The following is a 15,183-nucleotide window of genomic DNA, read 5'->3' as shown; positions in this document are numbered from 1 at the left end:
ACTCCAAATTGGATAAACTAGTTTGCTGGAAATTTTTCACACCACCATTTCTCCCTGAGAATTCTTGTCTGCCAAATATAAGACCTGCCCCTGCAAGAGGCAGAGCACCTCTTTGCCTGGAGCAACACACATGATGAATCATTATAACACCTGACCTGTGATAAAACATGGGCAACTTTTCTTAAGGCCATTCTTAAAAGCCCTTATTCACATGAGGAGGATTGAACTCTTAATCACTGTGAGCCTAATTCAGAGTCCATTGAAGTCAGTGAGAATCTTTCCACTAGCTTCAATGGGCATTGGATCAAGCCCTGGAAACCCTTCATAATATAGCCAGACTCCTTTGGTGATTCTACAGCTACTCTTTGTAGTGATTATAAAGTGTGAACGCTTAATAGTTATTCCTGTTTTGAAATGTTTTATTAGTATAAGGGATATTCCCTGTACATGTCACGGGAAAATGCTGCTAGAATTAGTAACTATTTTCAAATGGCAAACTCAGTGTAATGGTGCCGCTTGTATATTTGTGGAGGCCTTTTTGCCTGGCAAATTCATAGCAATGTAGGCTATCTAATAATAAATTTGCTTGAGGGTACTAGTTTCAATAATGCTGCAACATATTTGGCTACTATTTCAATATTTACATACTGCATACTTTTAGCTTACCCTTTACTAATCAAAACTATGCAATACACTTTACAGCATGACCTCAGTATTACAGCTTTCCTTCACCTCTAAGTACATCAACCTGTTTTTAAACAATACTAATTGAATTATTGTAAAAGTGGGTAGATTAATGGATCTGCCAGCATAACAAGTACAGTACAAGCAATGCCAATTTTCACATGAATCTCAGTCCACTAGGATTGGGATGAAAACACTAGCATATGCACATGGACCAGTGAACAGCAACAAGATGGTAAAGACTGTCTATCAAAATTGAACAGGACAAACCATTACCGAAAGTCCACACCCTCCTCATCCAATTACCAGTCCCCTGAGCCACCAAATCACCCACATTTTTAATATTACCAATTGAAAAGTCATACCTTATTTAAGTGTAACATTGAGAAAATTTACTATATTGTTTGGAAACCAGTGTACATAATACTTGAAGTCAGGCAGTATGATCTAGGGCAATATGATGTACTGTACAAACCTCTGGATGAGGAGCCTGGAGGCCTGGGTTCTATTTCCACCTTTGCCACTGACCTGCTGTGTGACCTTATGCAAGTCACTTTACCTCTTTCTGTGTCTCCAGTTCTCCTCTTATCCCAGTGGTTCTCAATCTGCAGCCCACTTGTGGCCCAATCGGCACACAGCTGCGTTCCATGTGACATCCTCAGGGCCATACAGGTGGTATAGATACATTGTGTGGATGTGGCCCACATAACACATAGAGAGCTCTGCATATGCGGCCCACGATGGTAAATAGGTTGGGCACCACTACCTTACTCTTTGTCTATCTTGTCTATTTAGATTGCATGCTATTCAGGCCAGGGACTGTCTTTCACTATGTTTGTCCAGTGCCTAGTACAATGGGGCCCTGATCCCAGCTGAAGCCACTAGGTGCTATGGAATAATCAATAATAATTTGATTTCAAACTAAGCAGACAAACAGCATAATCTTAAAATGATTCTGTTAAAGGACATGTTCACAGCAGACCACCTTCATAGAATGTTGTATAGTCAGCCAGGAAATTCAAAACCGTTTAAGGTTCTATTTGGTACCCTAGTTCCACCCATGAGCTTTCAATTGACCTCTACTGAAGTTCTGTGCAAAGATCATGGGAAGAGCTGGATAGAAAATTCGGAATATTCAACATTTAATTAAAACTGGGCAGCACCTTCCTTCAATAATTTTGCTGAAATATTTATCCCCATTTTTGACCAGCTCTAATTGTGAACAATAGTTAGTATAACAGTGATAACTTGGAAATTTTACGCAAATTGTAGGATCTGACCACAGAGGTATTAGCAGTGGTAAACGTGGTGATTTCTTAAGAGACTGGCTGGAAACCAGCCAGTAGCAACAATATCTGGCGAACTCACAAGTGCAGCTGTGGTTGATTTCTTAGCAAGTTAGCGGCATTATAGTAGCAAACTTTTAACTTTTATATTGTGCTTTTCTTTGAAAACAGCTTCCAAGCCAAACAGAAAAAGAACAGCAACATGATTTACGATTTATGTCACCTTTACATTTCTAAAAACAAAAGAAGGGTGTACTTCATTCCTAACTAGGGGAACGTACTAAACTTCAAAAACTACAGTAGACAGACGCTCTCACTTCTTGCCCAAACTGACCCCCAAGATAGGCCTCATTTATTATTGCTCTGAACTTGGATAACAATTTACACCATTACAAAATGTTACCAGATCAGATAACCAGCAGTTTATACTTACTTTACACTAATTTTTCACTCGGGTAAAAGGCTAGACAAATTGTGGTGAAACAGAGACTCAGACTTATGGTCTTCTGAGGTTCATTAGTGCCGTTCCCACCAACCCCTCGCCCCCTCCCCCATAAATCATCCAGGACAATCTGAAAAGGGAAAGGTCAGCCCGGTATGCAATAGGGAGAAAAAAATAACTTGCCTACTATGCTGTAGAAGATAACAGAGCTGGCAGAGGACTCATATAAGGCTTGACTGTGATCCCATTCAAGTCAATGGAAAAGATTCCAGTGATTAGAATGATGCAGTATCAAGCCCTAAATGAGCCTTGCTTCAAATTGATCTAAAGGGAAAGAGAGAAGGAAATTAAGGGTCTTTCATGCCTTTCTAGCAGCACAGAAAAACTAATGTCTCCAGGTGCCCCTGAACCTGCAACATGGATCCTTTGAAAATGTGTCCCATTGTGAGGGCAGTTTTCTGTTTGAAAACATATTCCCATTATTAGATTCATTGTCAATGTTAATAATATACAAAGATGGATGAAGACTTAACATTTGGACAAAAACTGTCTTTAAAAAATGAGAATTTCCACTTTGAATTTTTTAAAAAAATTAAATTACTGATTTCATGTATTTTTATTTCACTTGTAGAACATAATAGGTTTACACTGCAAAGCACAATGAGACATGACCTAGAACAAATTCATTTTTGCTTAGTACAGAGATCTTAATTAGCACGCATGGCAAGAGACTTGCTATTAGCATGAAGCTTTAGGATCTTGAAAACATAAAGGTATTATTTGCTTTCTTTTGGCTGGAGGAAAGGAAAAGTTTGCCATCCATGAAAGACCTTAGAAGTAGCTTAGTCTGCCAAGATCTCATCCTACATTGTTTCTTATATATGTGTCTCTTACATATTTGGTATTTCATACACAAGGTGGACTTTTAATGTATTTTTTGCTGTGGGTCTGCTGAATTCAAAGGTAATTAGAATAAATTATAGTTAAGTGAACAGTTGCTTCTGTCGGATACCCTTTTATCTTTTGATTTCTGTACTTGCCATCCAATTGTGTCCTATCATGAAGCTGAAAATAAAAATAAAACCTTTCTTTGATCAAAAAAATTATTTAGAGAATAGTTACTTATATTTTGCTTTCAGCTAAATAATTATAAAATATTATCAATATATTTAGGAAAAATGGTGGTACAAATCTGCTAGAAATAAATATTTTATTTTCTGAAGCTGTGCAGGCTTTTCTGTGACATGACATGTACTATACAACCTTGAACAATTTTATTGTTTAGAAGCCTCTGATCTCCTTTACAGATCATCTCGTAAACTGAAAACGCAACTGTATCTCTTCCTATCTAGACTGTGGTCCTGAGAGCATACACTCTGTATATCACCTTAAACACCTCACATAGAACAACATTTCCAAAATCACTCCTAGAAGTTTTTGCACAGTAGGTATTGTTTCTATTGGGATTTTTGCCACCATTGTGCTTCACTATTCCTGGTTTTCCATGGATGCTGTGAAGTAATTTCCAAGGATGGAAAAAATGCTCATCGGACTGACTACACTAGACAAAATGACCTTAATGATGTAATAATGCCCTTAGACATTGGGCATGATTCTGATTTCACTGACAATGGAGTAAATCGAGAGTGAGTAACAAGTAACTGCAGTAAAGTCAATGGAATTACACAAGTGTAAAACTAAAACTAGCATAAGTGGCATCAGGACCTTTGCTTCATACCAAATGCATTCTTTAACATTTAAATGATACAATTACTGACTGATGTATTACCTCAGAGATTATCTGTATCTTTTTTACACTAATCATCTTCCTTTCAGATGGTTCACTGGGGCACATTGTTAAGACATATCAAAAGTATTGATCTACAGAAAAACCAAAAGACCTTTGTGTATTCTAGATGGTCTGAAGAGATTTTAAACATTCAGTTGGGAAAAAAACATAAATTACCATGAGCCACAAGATGAAATAAAATGGGAATCTGTCCAGAAAGCTGACTTTCTGCGTAAAGTAAATTGGTGTCTTTATAGATTTCAGAACTCAGAGTTGCTTCCCAGGTCTATGGACTGGAGATGAGAATGTTTAATGTAGACTTTCAAAACAAGATAATCCTAGGAGATACAGTCAACTGTAACAAATTTACAAGCTGCATATTACTACGCCAAATACTAAACATACGATAAAGAATACAAAGCCCGTATTATTTTGCTTCCTTTACACAAGTTGACTGAAAGGAAGGGCTTTCGTAAGCATTTCATTTGTAATAATGATGTATTTCTAGCACTTTTTATCCCAATAGATCTCAAAGCACTGCACAAACTGTGGGCTAAAATATCCCCCTACACAATGAAACCCAGGAGATGGAGCGAGATGATGCAAAAATCTCTGGCTCATATTATGCCATCATTTCTTTTTTTTAGCAGAAATGAACAGGAAGTTAAAAATCAGATCTGCCCTTCACAAGATTCCCCTAATGGAGTTTCCTTCGATGGAGAGTCAACTTCTTAATGTTATGGGTTTGTTATATGAAAAGAATCAGTTTACTCTTAACATTCAGGGGTTCTTGTTAATTAATCTTTGGAATAATATGAATGAAAGAGTTTCATTTATGAATTTAACTGGCTATCCATTAGTGCCACTTAAATCACTATTTGAAAGATAACTCATTAAATGTTAAAAGGGATAATGGGAAAAAATGTATTCCTCTATTGGCCTTTCAGTAATGAAGATTTCATCCTGAATTATCTTTCAAACACAAATGAAGTCAATTCAGTATCATCTTTTTTACACACTTATGGCTTTTCCAAAACCATTATGATCATGCCTGACTGAATAATTACTATGTCTGCCTTCTGCACTATGGAAACCCATACAATTGTAAGGGTGCCATGAAAAATCAATTTTCCACAACTTTTTGCAGACCACTGCAGTTAACTATATTAATTATATTAAGCCTGGACATATTTTGGTTTTTTTTAATTAGGTCCTATATTATTCCAAAATAAATATGGACTTTAAGCCTAATCTATAGAGAAAGAGTTTATTCTTTCATCAATGTGCACTGATAGCAGACAATTAAGAATAATTAACATTGTAGGTATGCAGTGCCTTTGATCTTTACAAAGCAATTTACAAATCTTGACTACTGTGTGCAGTTCTGGTGGCCCCAACTCAAAAAAGATGTATTGGAATTGGAAAAGGTACAGCGCATGAGAGCCAGAATGATGAGGGGTGTGGAACACCTTCCATAAGAAGAGAAATTAAAAAATACTGGGACTGTTCAGCTTAAAAAAAGACAACTAAGGGGGGATATGATGGTGGAGACCTATATAGTCAGGACTGGTGTGGAGAAAGTGAATAAGGGAGTGTTATTTACCCCTTCTCATAATACAAGAACCAGGGGTCACCAAATCAAATTTATAGACAGCAGGTTTGAAAACAAACACAAGAAAGTACCTCTTCATACAACCCACAGTCAACCTGTGGAACTCATTACTAGGAAATGTTGTGAAGGCCAAAAGTATAAATGGGTTCCAGAAAGAATTAGATAAGTTCATGAAGGATAGGTCGATCAATGGTTATTAGCCAAGATGGTCAGGAACGCAACCCCATGCTCTGGGTGTCCCAAAGCCTCCAACTGCCAGAAGCTGGGACTGGCAGAGACAGGATACTGGGTTAGATGGAGCATTGGTCTGACCCAGTATGACTGTTCTTATGTTCTAGAAGCAAATGTTCTTTCTTTAGCTACATGGGTGTATGAACATACGAGACTGGAAGTAGAGAACCTCTTCCGTAGAGTGTAACAGAACACCAAGTAGAAGACAAGATAAGACATTAGCCCGGACTCAAAAAATTAGTGGTGGGACTCTGCCAAGCTCCACCCACTCATAACTCCTAAATGAGATGCCACTCACAGCAGATTGTGCAGAGCTTCATATTTATTGATTTATTTATTATTATTTATTATTACATAGTGCTAAGCATTATAAAAACATATTGTAAAAGGATGGTCCCTGCCCCAAAGGGTTTATAGTCTAGTTAATATGACTGTTCATCTCTTCTTATGGGCTTTAATCAGCAGTGAAACTGTTAACAATGTAATGATATAAACTGTTGTCATTAGGCTTCAGAGTGAATGACCCTCTGTAAATAAACTGGGGCTGTTCATGACTTTGTTACAGCTTTCTTTCCAGATTGCTTCTTGCAGCCTCAGGCAAACATCATTGCATTGTTCTACATCTGGTTCATTTTTAAAGGTTTTCTTCACTCTTGGAGACAAGTTTTTTAAATTAAGTCTTAAATTCTAGGGGACAAGAGGCATCTACAAGGGAACATTTATCAGTTTGCCATACTGCCACAGAATGGCTAATTTCAAACACTGACCAGCATGATGAGCTTTGGCTGCAAGCATGCACTAAAGGAGAACACATTCTGTTCTCTGGAGCATCAGTAAGGTCTTCTCCAAAGCACATTCCTTCAAGTCTCCCTGAGCCATCTTGATGCTAATACTGCACTCAGACCTATATGCAGTGTGGTTTCAACAAGGCAGAAGGGTGTGTGTGTGTGTGTGTTTATATATATATAGAGAGAGAGAGAGACACACACACACCCTTCTGCCTTGTTGAAACAATATATATATATATATATATAAAAGCCTATGTTATAAGATTATTAATAAAGTTGCAAAGCCAAAAACTAAAAAGTTAGGAAATACTAGAATTAAGGTTACCTGTGCAATTCGGCATATGCATTATGACACTGTCTTTAATTACATGATCACATACTATTTTTTCCAAAGGGCCCCTGGTTCATTCAGTGCACAGGACTGATGGTGCTCAATTACTGAGTAGCTATTCGATATTTTGTTTTCCCACATTGTTCAATGTGTGGTTCAGGCCTTACTTTTTTCACAGTATTCAAACACTGCTCTGAATAAAGACTTAGTAATTTCCTCATGGGCCTTTCTATGAGGTCACCACTATAATATAGGAGTGATTCACAAACATTAATGAATTTATCATCACAACATCGCACTTAAGAAAGGCAGTAGGTAAAGGCAGTAGGGGACTGGCAGGACTCGAGGCTTCAACCACAGGCGGGCTCTGGATGCCCAATCTGAGACACTGGGATATGATTTGCATAAGTGCTGAACACTCATAGCTGTAATGGAAGTCAATGGGAGCTGAGTTTGAGCATATAAAAATCCATATAATGTTAAGGAGTACTTGTGGCACCTTAGAGACTAACCAATTTATTTGAGCATAAGCTTTCGTGAGCTACAGCTCACTTCATCGGATGCTGCCACAAGTACTCCTTTTTGTTTTTGCGAATACAGACTAACACGGCTGCTACTCTGAAACATATAATGTTAAGTACACTGAAAAATCTGATCATACGGGGTCTCAAATTTGGCACCCAAAATTAGCGGAAACTTCAGACTTCAATCTCTATCTCAACTCCCTATCTGTAAAATGGAGGTAATAACACTCCCTCACTTCCCAAAGGTTTTATAAAAATAAATTAATTAACGTTTGTGAGGCACTCAGTTAATTTAGGTTTCAGAGTAGCAGCCGTGTTAATCTGTATCCGCAAAAAAAAAGAAAAGGAGTACTTGTGGCACCTTAGAGACTAACAAATGTATTTGAGCATAAGCTTTTGTGAGCTGCAGCTCACTTCATCGGATGCATGCAGTGGAAAATACAGTGGGGAGATTTATATACACAGAGAACATGAAACAATGGGTGTTACCATACACACTGTAACAAGAGTGATCAGGTAAAGTGAGCTATTACCAGCAGGAGAGCAGGGGGGTGTGGAGGGGAACCTTTTGTACTGATAATCAAGGTGGGCCATTTCCAGCAGTTGACAAGAACGTGTGAGGAACAGTGGGGCGGGGGGGGGGGGTATAAACATGGGGAAATAGTTTTACTTTGTGTAATGACCCATCCACTCCCAGTCTTTATTCAAGCCTAAGTTAATTGTATCCAGTTTGTAAATTAATTCCAATTCAGCAGTCTCTCATTGGAGTCTGTTTTTGAAGTTTTTTGTTGAAGAATTGCCAGTTTTAGGTTTGTAATCGAGTGACCAAAGAGATTTAAGTGTTCTATAACTGGTTTTTTAATGTTATAAGTTTTGATGTCTGATTTGTGTCCATCTAGGACAATTTAGGGCAAAAATTAACCTTAACACTGGCATTTCTTAACTTTTGACTTCTTGACTTTGCAACCTTAATACTGTCCGTGTAGCATAGCTTTGTGTGTGTAATAAATACTGCATTTTGCCTTACTCTTTACTGCTTATGCATTGGTATATATAAAAAAATTGTTGAGTTTTGCAGCTTATTCCTTACCTGAAGTCATTTCTCTGAAGTGTTCACAACTGTTTTTTTTGAGATAATCATCATATCAATTGTGAGCATTGACTGTTGTGACATGAGGGTGCCTATTGCCAACCTACTCCTATCTCCACACAATCCATCAGTGGTAGCCAGGTACAGTGCACTTTTCACTAGTATTCACACCCTAGGAGGAATGAAATTTCTCGAGGGCTCCAGTGACAGCACAGATCCTCTGAAGCCCCTCCAGTGAACAGAGAGAAAACTTGCAAGATCAATCTATAGTTCAAATGCTCACTAAGCGATTTGGGGTGGGACTGATTTTTGTTCTGGGTTTGTACAGCACCTAGCACAATGGAATCCTGGGCCATAACTAAGGATCCTAGGTGCTACTATTACTGCTAATATTAATAAAAAATTCACTTTGAATGTTCTTCTTTTCTTCTTTGCTGCTGTGTGCATAGGACTCCTATCAATGTTACTAAGAATTCTCCATTCTGACTGGCATCAGATTAGACCCATTTTGGTGGAATCTGCAATAATTAACAGTCCATCTAATTTTCAATTCAAACTCCAGTTAAATAATAATATAGCAGTTTTTATGATGGAATTTCAGGCAAAAATATTAGCTATTGGGTGGTATGGTGGCTTTAGAAGTTGGCTGAGAGACAGCACTGAAAATGTGAGACAGTGGCTTTCTCATGGGACAATGGCAGAATGGTAACATCACCACAAAACACCTCAGGTAAGATGACATCAGTTCACACTGGGAAGTTTTTAAACATTTCTGGAGAGGAGCAGATTGGTTTAAGTCTTAATTTGGGGCTAGTTGTAATTTGGGACTACCATACAAAGGACTATTAAATGAGTCCACTAATTAGCAGGCAACCCAAACCCTGAGTCTGGGCAAGCAGAGCCCTTGCATCCATTTATTTCCCCACCACACAGTAGGTAGGCAAAGAGGGGCAGGGAATGGCTGGAGCCTTGGCTCCATTGCAAATGCTGAGCACTGGGGAAGCAAATTATTACCCCTACTCCCCGGATCAAGGTGGGGAGCTGGGAGGGAACTGTGGTTCCTGGGATCACAGTAACACACCACCACTTGCTATGTACATATTGTGACACACGCTTGTTCTTAGATTTTCTTTTCTAGGGGGTCTAGTACAGTATAACCAGATGTTTAGCAGCAGCCTTTTGCAATCAGGCCAGGCTTCTACCTCTGGTCTACTTTTTCTGTACTCACCAGGTCATGTAACCTTGTTTTACGGTAGTCTTTAGCACAGAAATAGAAAGAAGACAGAGATTTCATTTGAATAACTTCCTTCACCTCCAGGCAATACACTTCGCTTAATTTCACAGAGCCAGGTATTTCAAGACCTGCTATTTGGGAAGAGGAACACTTATTCTGCATTAATTTTAAAGGAGACTCTAAAGGATCTTGTTGTTGTGATGAAGAGTTTTGCTGTGTGTTTTAATAAGACATTTAAAATCTCACTCATATTTTTTTTTTGGAAATCTCACTCACTGAAAGTATCACAGATTGGGGGTCAAGCCTGAGCAAAACCCAGATACAGGAGGCCACAGAGGCACCTTTGATTTGTTTAGATAATCCACCTCAAAGCCTAACCACAATGGTGGAAGCTCAGGATGGACAATAATTTACATATTCCCTACTGGAATTGTCTTTTTAATATGTGCATGTGCCTATCTTTTTAATATGTTTAATGTGTTGACGTTAAACTCTCTTTAATGTACAATAAAGGACAATAAAGAGCTCATAGGCACTGGTGGTTGTCTGTTTGGCAGTTAGAGTTGCAGTGCAACAAGAAACATAAATATGAAAGACTGTCAAAAACAACAGGATGGCACCGTCTATAGACATCATGGGTTAAATATTCAGTGCAATAAGTAGCAATTCTCATCAACATGATGGAAGTTATAGTACAAATTCCTGTATACCAAGCTGAAAACACATACCCAAATGTGAAGATTACCCCATGACAGCAAAGGGGTAAATCCCGATGAGCTCATTTGTTTCTAGCAGCGGGTAACTAGAGAAAGGTATAAATGGCCACACCAGATCTGAAATGGTCTTCTACATGTAACAATGACAAAAATAAGGAGTCTGAAATCTATTCTTCTTCTGAGAAGGGGAGAAAAACACCAAAAGCCTCTAAATATAAAAAAGAACTAGAGCCCTAAATATCAGTTTATTTAGCATGAAAACCCCTGTATGCAGAATAATACAACGTTGGTCTGCACACAGTGAATCATTTGTTCCATATACAGAGTCAACTTCTTCAGAAGAAATGAATTGAAAAAGTAGACTAAAATGGCAAACATGACAGAGACCATGTAACTTTTAGTGAGCAAAGGAAAATATTATCTAGGAACATGCTTACTTCATTTTAAGGACAATCTGCTGCACCAATGTTCATCGACTTCATGAAGACTTTCCCCCATGTGGACATTACTCTCCTATCTCAACATACTCAGCTGAGTCCGTACAAGGAAGGTGGCATGACCCGTTCCAGGAAACTACTGAAAAACCCCAGATTCTGAATTTTATGAGTACCAGGAAGAGAACATTTATAAAACAGAAGTAGAATTAGCTCCCATAAATACTAAGGTGGGGAAGCCAATGGAAGCTCTATAATTTGGGATTACATTCTATCAGACAGATTTCAGACTTTTCATCTTTTTTCTGCGTTCAACTTCTGATCTTTTTATTTGGGATCTGCCATGTTAGTTCAGTAAAGCAAGGTTCCAGTGTTTCTCTGAAATTGTTTTTTATTATTATTAATATTATTATTTTGTCATTCCAGTTCTTTATTAAAAATCAAGCCAGATTTCCACAGTAATATCAATTTGTAATCTGTCAGATCTCACCAAAACCTACTTCAGTTGCTTTATAAGTTTAGTTTAGTTTCTCTTTATAGAATCCCTTGTTTCATAAAAAGTATGGTATGTTTTGAGTGTCTTCTGTTTTATAGGTGGATACAAAAGTACAGAGCTAATCTTCCTGAGAGTTCCACTGTGTGTCATTTGCATGCCTCCTTTTTCAGTAACCCAAATTATGAGGCTGATGGTGGTTGCAAAGAAATGTTGAAGAGCTGTTTGAAGGCCAGGAGTGTAATTGCGTCAATGTTTTGATGATAATGGTGTCCGCAAAATGTCAGTCTTACAACAGCATCAAAAACTCATGAATCATTTTCTCTTCCATTTCTACAGGCAAAGCTTCATTCAATGGCACATTTGATCTTGATGATTCTAACGAAAACAATGTTCTGCATGCTCTGAGATGAACACAAATCTTTTCAATTTACTACTTAATGACTCTTCACACACAAAAATTAAAATAACACTAAGGAAATTAGAGTGCCAGTTGAAAGAACCATTCCCCCAAGTAACTGAGGTAAACCTAAAAAATCCTACTCCTCATCCAAAATAACACATTGTGCCCATGTATTAAATTCTGGTTTTCATCTGCTTTTCTAAGATCCAGCATTATCACTAAGCCCAGAGTTAAAGAAGAAATGTCTTACAGGGCAAACTTAAAACTATATCATGCATTTATGAATGCAGAATGTCATGCATTTTACCTGTTTTTCCTATGATTTTGGTTAAGTATCAAAGTAACTGTATTTGTGTTAAACAGAGTTTAACAGTTAACATTCGAGTTAAACAGACTTGGGTTCCTCACAACCCAAGCCATACTTCTGTCCAATCCAGCAGTGAAATCATCATTCAATATTTTGACATAATAATTATTTCCTTGGAAACAAACTAATGTCACTCAAACTAAATTTAGGCTTCCTTGGAGGATCAAACAGAATGAGTTGGGCTCAAGAAAGCTATAATATTATCTTTGATAATATTAATATACAGGAAAATACTAGCCATTTTATACACTATTTCTTATTGTATAGATGTTTTTCTTATTTCAAGTTCAGTGTGAAAGTAATCTGTTAATGTCAGTTTTATATAGTATTTTGTGTTTAATTAAGAAGGTATAAACTACAAATTCCACTTGGATTCCTTCAGGAATTTGCAAGAGATTTAATTGTTGTGTCTACCAAATAGTGACCAGACACCAGAATGTTAGTGGAGTCTTCCCATGTGGTGTCCGAACCCCCTACATACACAATGTCTATTACTCTTATCCAAGAGTCAAAATGGGACCACATTCAGGATCCATGAACAGCAGAGGTCAATTTCATCCCTGGGGCAATTCCATTGAAACCAATGGAGGGAGAATGAGTCAAGCCCCAGCTGAGCTAAAATGAAGCTTTCCCTGAATGAATTTGAAAATGCTGTGCTAACCATGTCAGAGCAAGTAGTTACTTTCTGAAGACTGCTCATAGCTACAGGCAGAAGAATACAACTCTGTATAATTAACAGGTTGTGTCTGCAATATCCATAAGTCCAGATGCAAAAGTGTGCAGGCAAGAAGGGTGTGTGCAAAACACCCAGTTCTTGTGTACTATTGGGTGAGCATGATCAGAGAAGTTTGCATGTACTCCCCGACTTGAACATACATATCAGGTGCTTGGTTTACGCAATTCCTGCTGCACACTTTTGTGGATTGACATTGAAAAATGTAATGCTGCATTTAGCACCATGTTAACTGTACAGTACACGGTGGTGGTTGAAAACACTTAACACTTTGTTTACAAACAAATTGCTAAATTTTGAAAAGAACAAAAACAAACACTTTCTCCTTGCACTGTACATATATCGTGTTCTTCACTGCACGTAGCCTAGCTCAGCAGCCGCGCTGTGTGAAAGGAGGGATCGGGCTGCGAGCGGGGATGCGCTGGAGCCCCTGGACTCTCACCCGGGAGCTCAGCCTGGGATCAGCGCTGGAGGCTCCTGGCGCGGTTGCAACATTCCCACGAGCAACTGAGCTCGGATCGGCCCATTCAGGAGGCTGCGGAGTCTGTGGAACCGACCTTGCTCCTTCCTTCCCACGAACCTGAGCGATGCTGACCAGGAAGCGCCAGCGAGCCGGGAGCTGCCTCTCGCCCCGCGGCCCTGACCCGTGTCCCCCGGGCTGCTGCGGCTGCCTCCGCTCCCTCCCGCCCTGCTCAGGAGCGTGGGAACCAGCCGCGGCTGCCGCTGAGAGTGCCCGGGCGGGGGGATCCCGACGGGGGAAGGGAGCCACGATCCGCACGGGGAAAGATTCCTGCTGCCGCGGGGCCCCCGGGGGGACCCGATGAGGGGCAGGCCAGGGGCGGAGCGGGGCGAACAGCGGGGGCGGGGGGCGGGGGGCGCATCTTGCCCCGAGGAGAGGCGGCTCCCGGACAGAGCGAGCGAGCGAGCCGGGGTCTCTCGCAGCGCGCCGGGGGCGGCACTTACTTGATGTCCTCCCAAACCTCCGGGCCGTAATTCCGGATCACCAGCAGCTCCAGGGCGTGATTGACGAATCCGTACTGCGGACACGGAGCGGGGGGGAGAGGGAGGGTCAGTCACGGGGATGCCAGCAGCGAAGGGGGGGGAGCAGGGGACAGTAGAGACCGGGGGGGGGGGGTTTGCTCATAGGAGCAGTGCGAGGGCGCAGTCATTTGCTGCGGGCGGGCGGGCCGGGGAAGGAGACCAGCACCCCCCTCCCCCGCCCCGCATCCCCTGGTGCGTCCTGGGGCCGATCATCCCGCGGGGGAGAAAATCCCCTACTGAGCATCGCCCCCACAGCGGGGCGCCAGCCCCAGCCGCCTCCCCCAGCGCAGCACCCCACGGGCATCTCCCCCCCCCCCCCGCCGCCATCACCCTGGCCTGCCCTCCCCTCCACCGCCGCTGCCCCGCGCCCAGCCCATCTCTTGGTTCAGCCTCCCTCCCCACCCCGCGCTATAGCAAGGGCCGTAATCTGAGCCGGCGCCGCGGCACAGGGCCACCCTGAGGAAAGTGCCCCCTGCCGCATCCGCACCCTCCGCCGCCGCGCTCACCATTGCGCCGCCACTCGCTCCCCTCCGCTCGCTGACGCCCCCTCCCCGGCTGCGCTCGGGGACCGTAGCCGCCGCTGCAGCAGAGCCCGAGGAGAGCCGGAGCGCTAGCCACCGCCACCCCCGCTGCGCGCTGACTGCCACCTCCCGACAGCCAATCCGCAGCGCGGCCCAGGGCTGGCTTCCAGTCACAGGCAGAGGAGGGAATTCGGATGCCTCGAGGATGCTGCTCGGCTCGAGCCCCCGAGGGGGAGACAGTCGGAAGCGAAGCGAAGCGCGGCGGTGGGGGGGAGGGGGGAGCAGTGCTGTGGGAGTGGGGGAGGGGGGCAGCAGCCGCAGCGAAACCTTTTGCAACGGGTTTCAAATGCTGCTGCAATGTAAACAGCTAAAGGTGGGCAGCAATGGCTGCAACCTGCTGGTATTTTTGGTTACTGTTCTGGGTAGCTGGGGTTACCTGATTGCTTGACTTGTCTTAATAATAG

At 41.3% G+C, this 15,183-nt stretch overlaps 1 protein-coding gene across 1 annotated transcript in view; it reads right to left on the bottom strand.

The window, feature by feature from the left end:
* GUCY1B1 (guanylate cyclase 1 soluble subunit beta 1) overlaps positions 1-14,866 on the bottom strand; it is a 63,173-nt gene extending 48,307 nt beyond the window's left edge. Inside the window, exons 1-2 of the mRNA XM_084625940.1 lie at positions 14,705-14,866; positions 14,121-14,194 (exon numbers count right to left, since the gene is read on the bottom strand). Coding sequence (XP_084482066.1) covers positions 14,121-14,194; positions 14,705-14,707 — 77 coding nt within the window. The 5' untranslated portion in view covers positions 14,708-14,866. The remainder of the gene's footprint in view (positions 1-14,120; positions 14,195-14,704) is intronic.
* Between the last annotated feature and the right edge of the window lie 317 nt (positions 14,867-15,183).

This window comes from Lepidochelys olivacea, assembly GCF_965140295.1.
Source record: "Lepidochelys olivacea isolate rLepOli2 genome assembly, chromosome: 4".
Taxonomy (NCBI): domain Eukaryota; kingdom Metazoa; phylum Chordata; order Testudines; family Cheloniidae; genus Lepidochelys; species Lepidochelys olivacea.
Note: the sequence above shows the minus strand (reverse complement) of the source record. Positions and strands in the feature narration are given on the sequence as shown.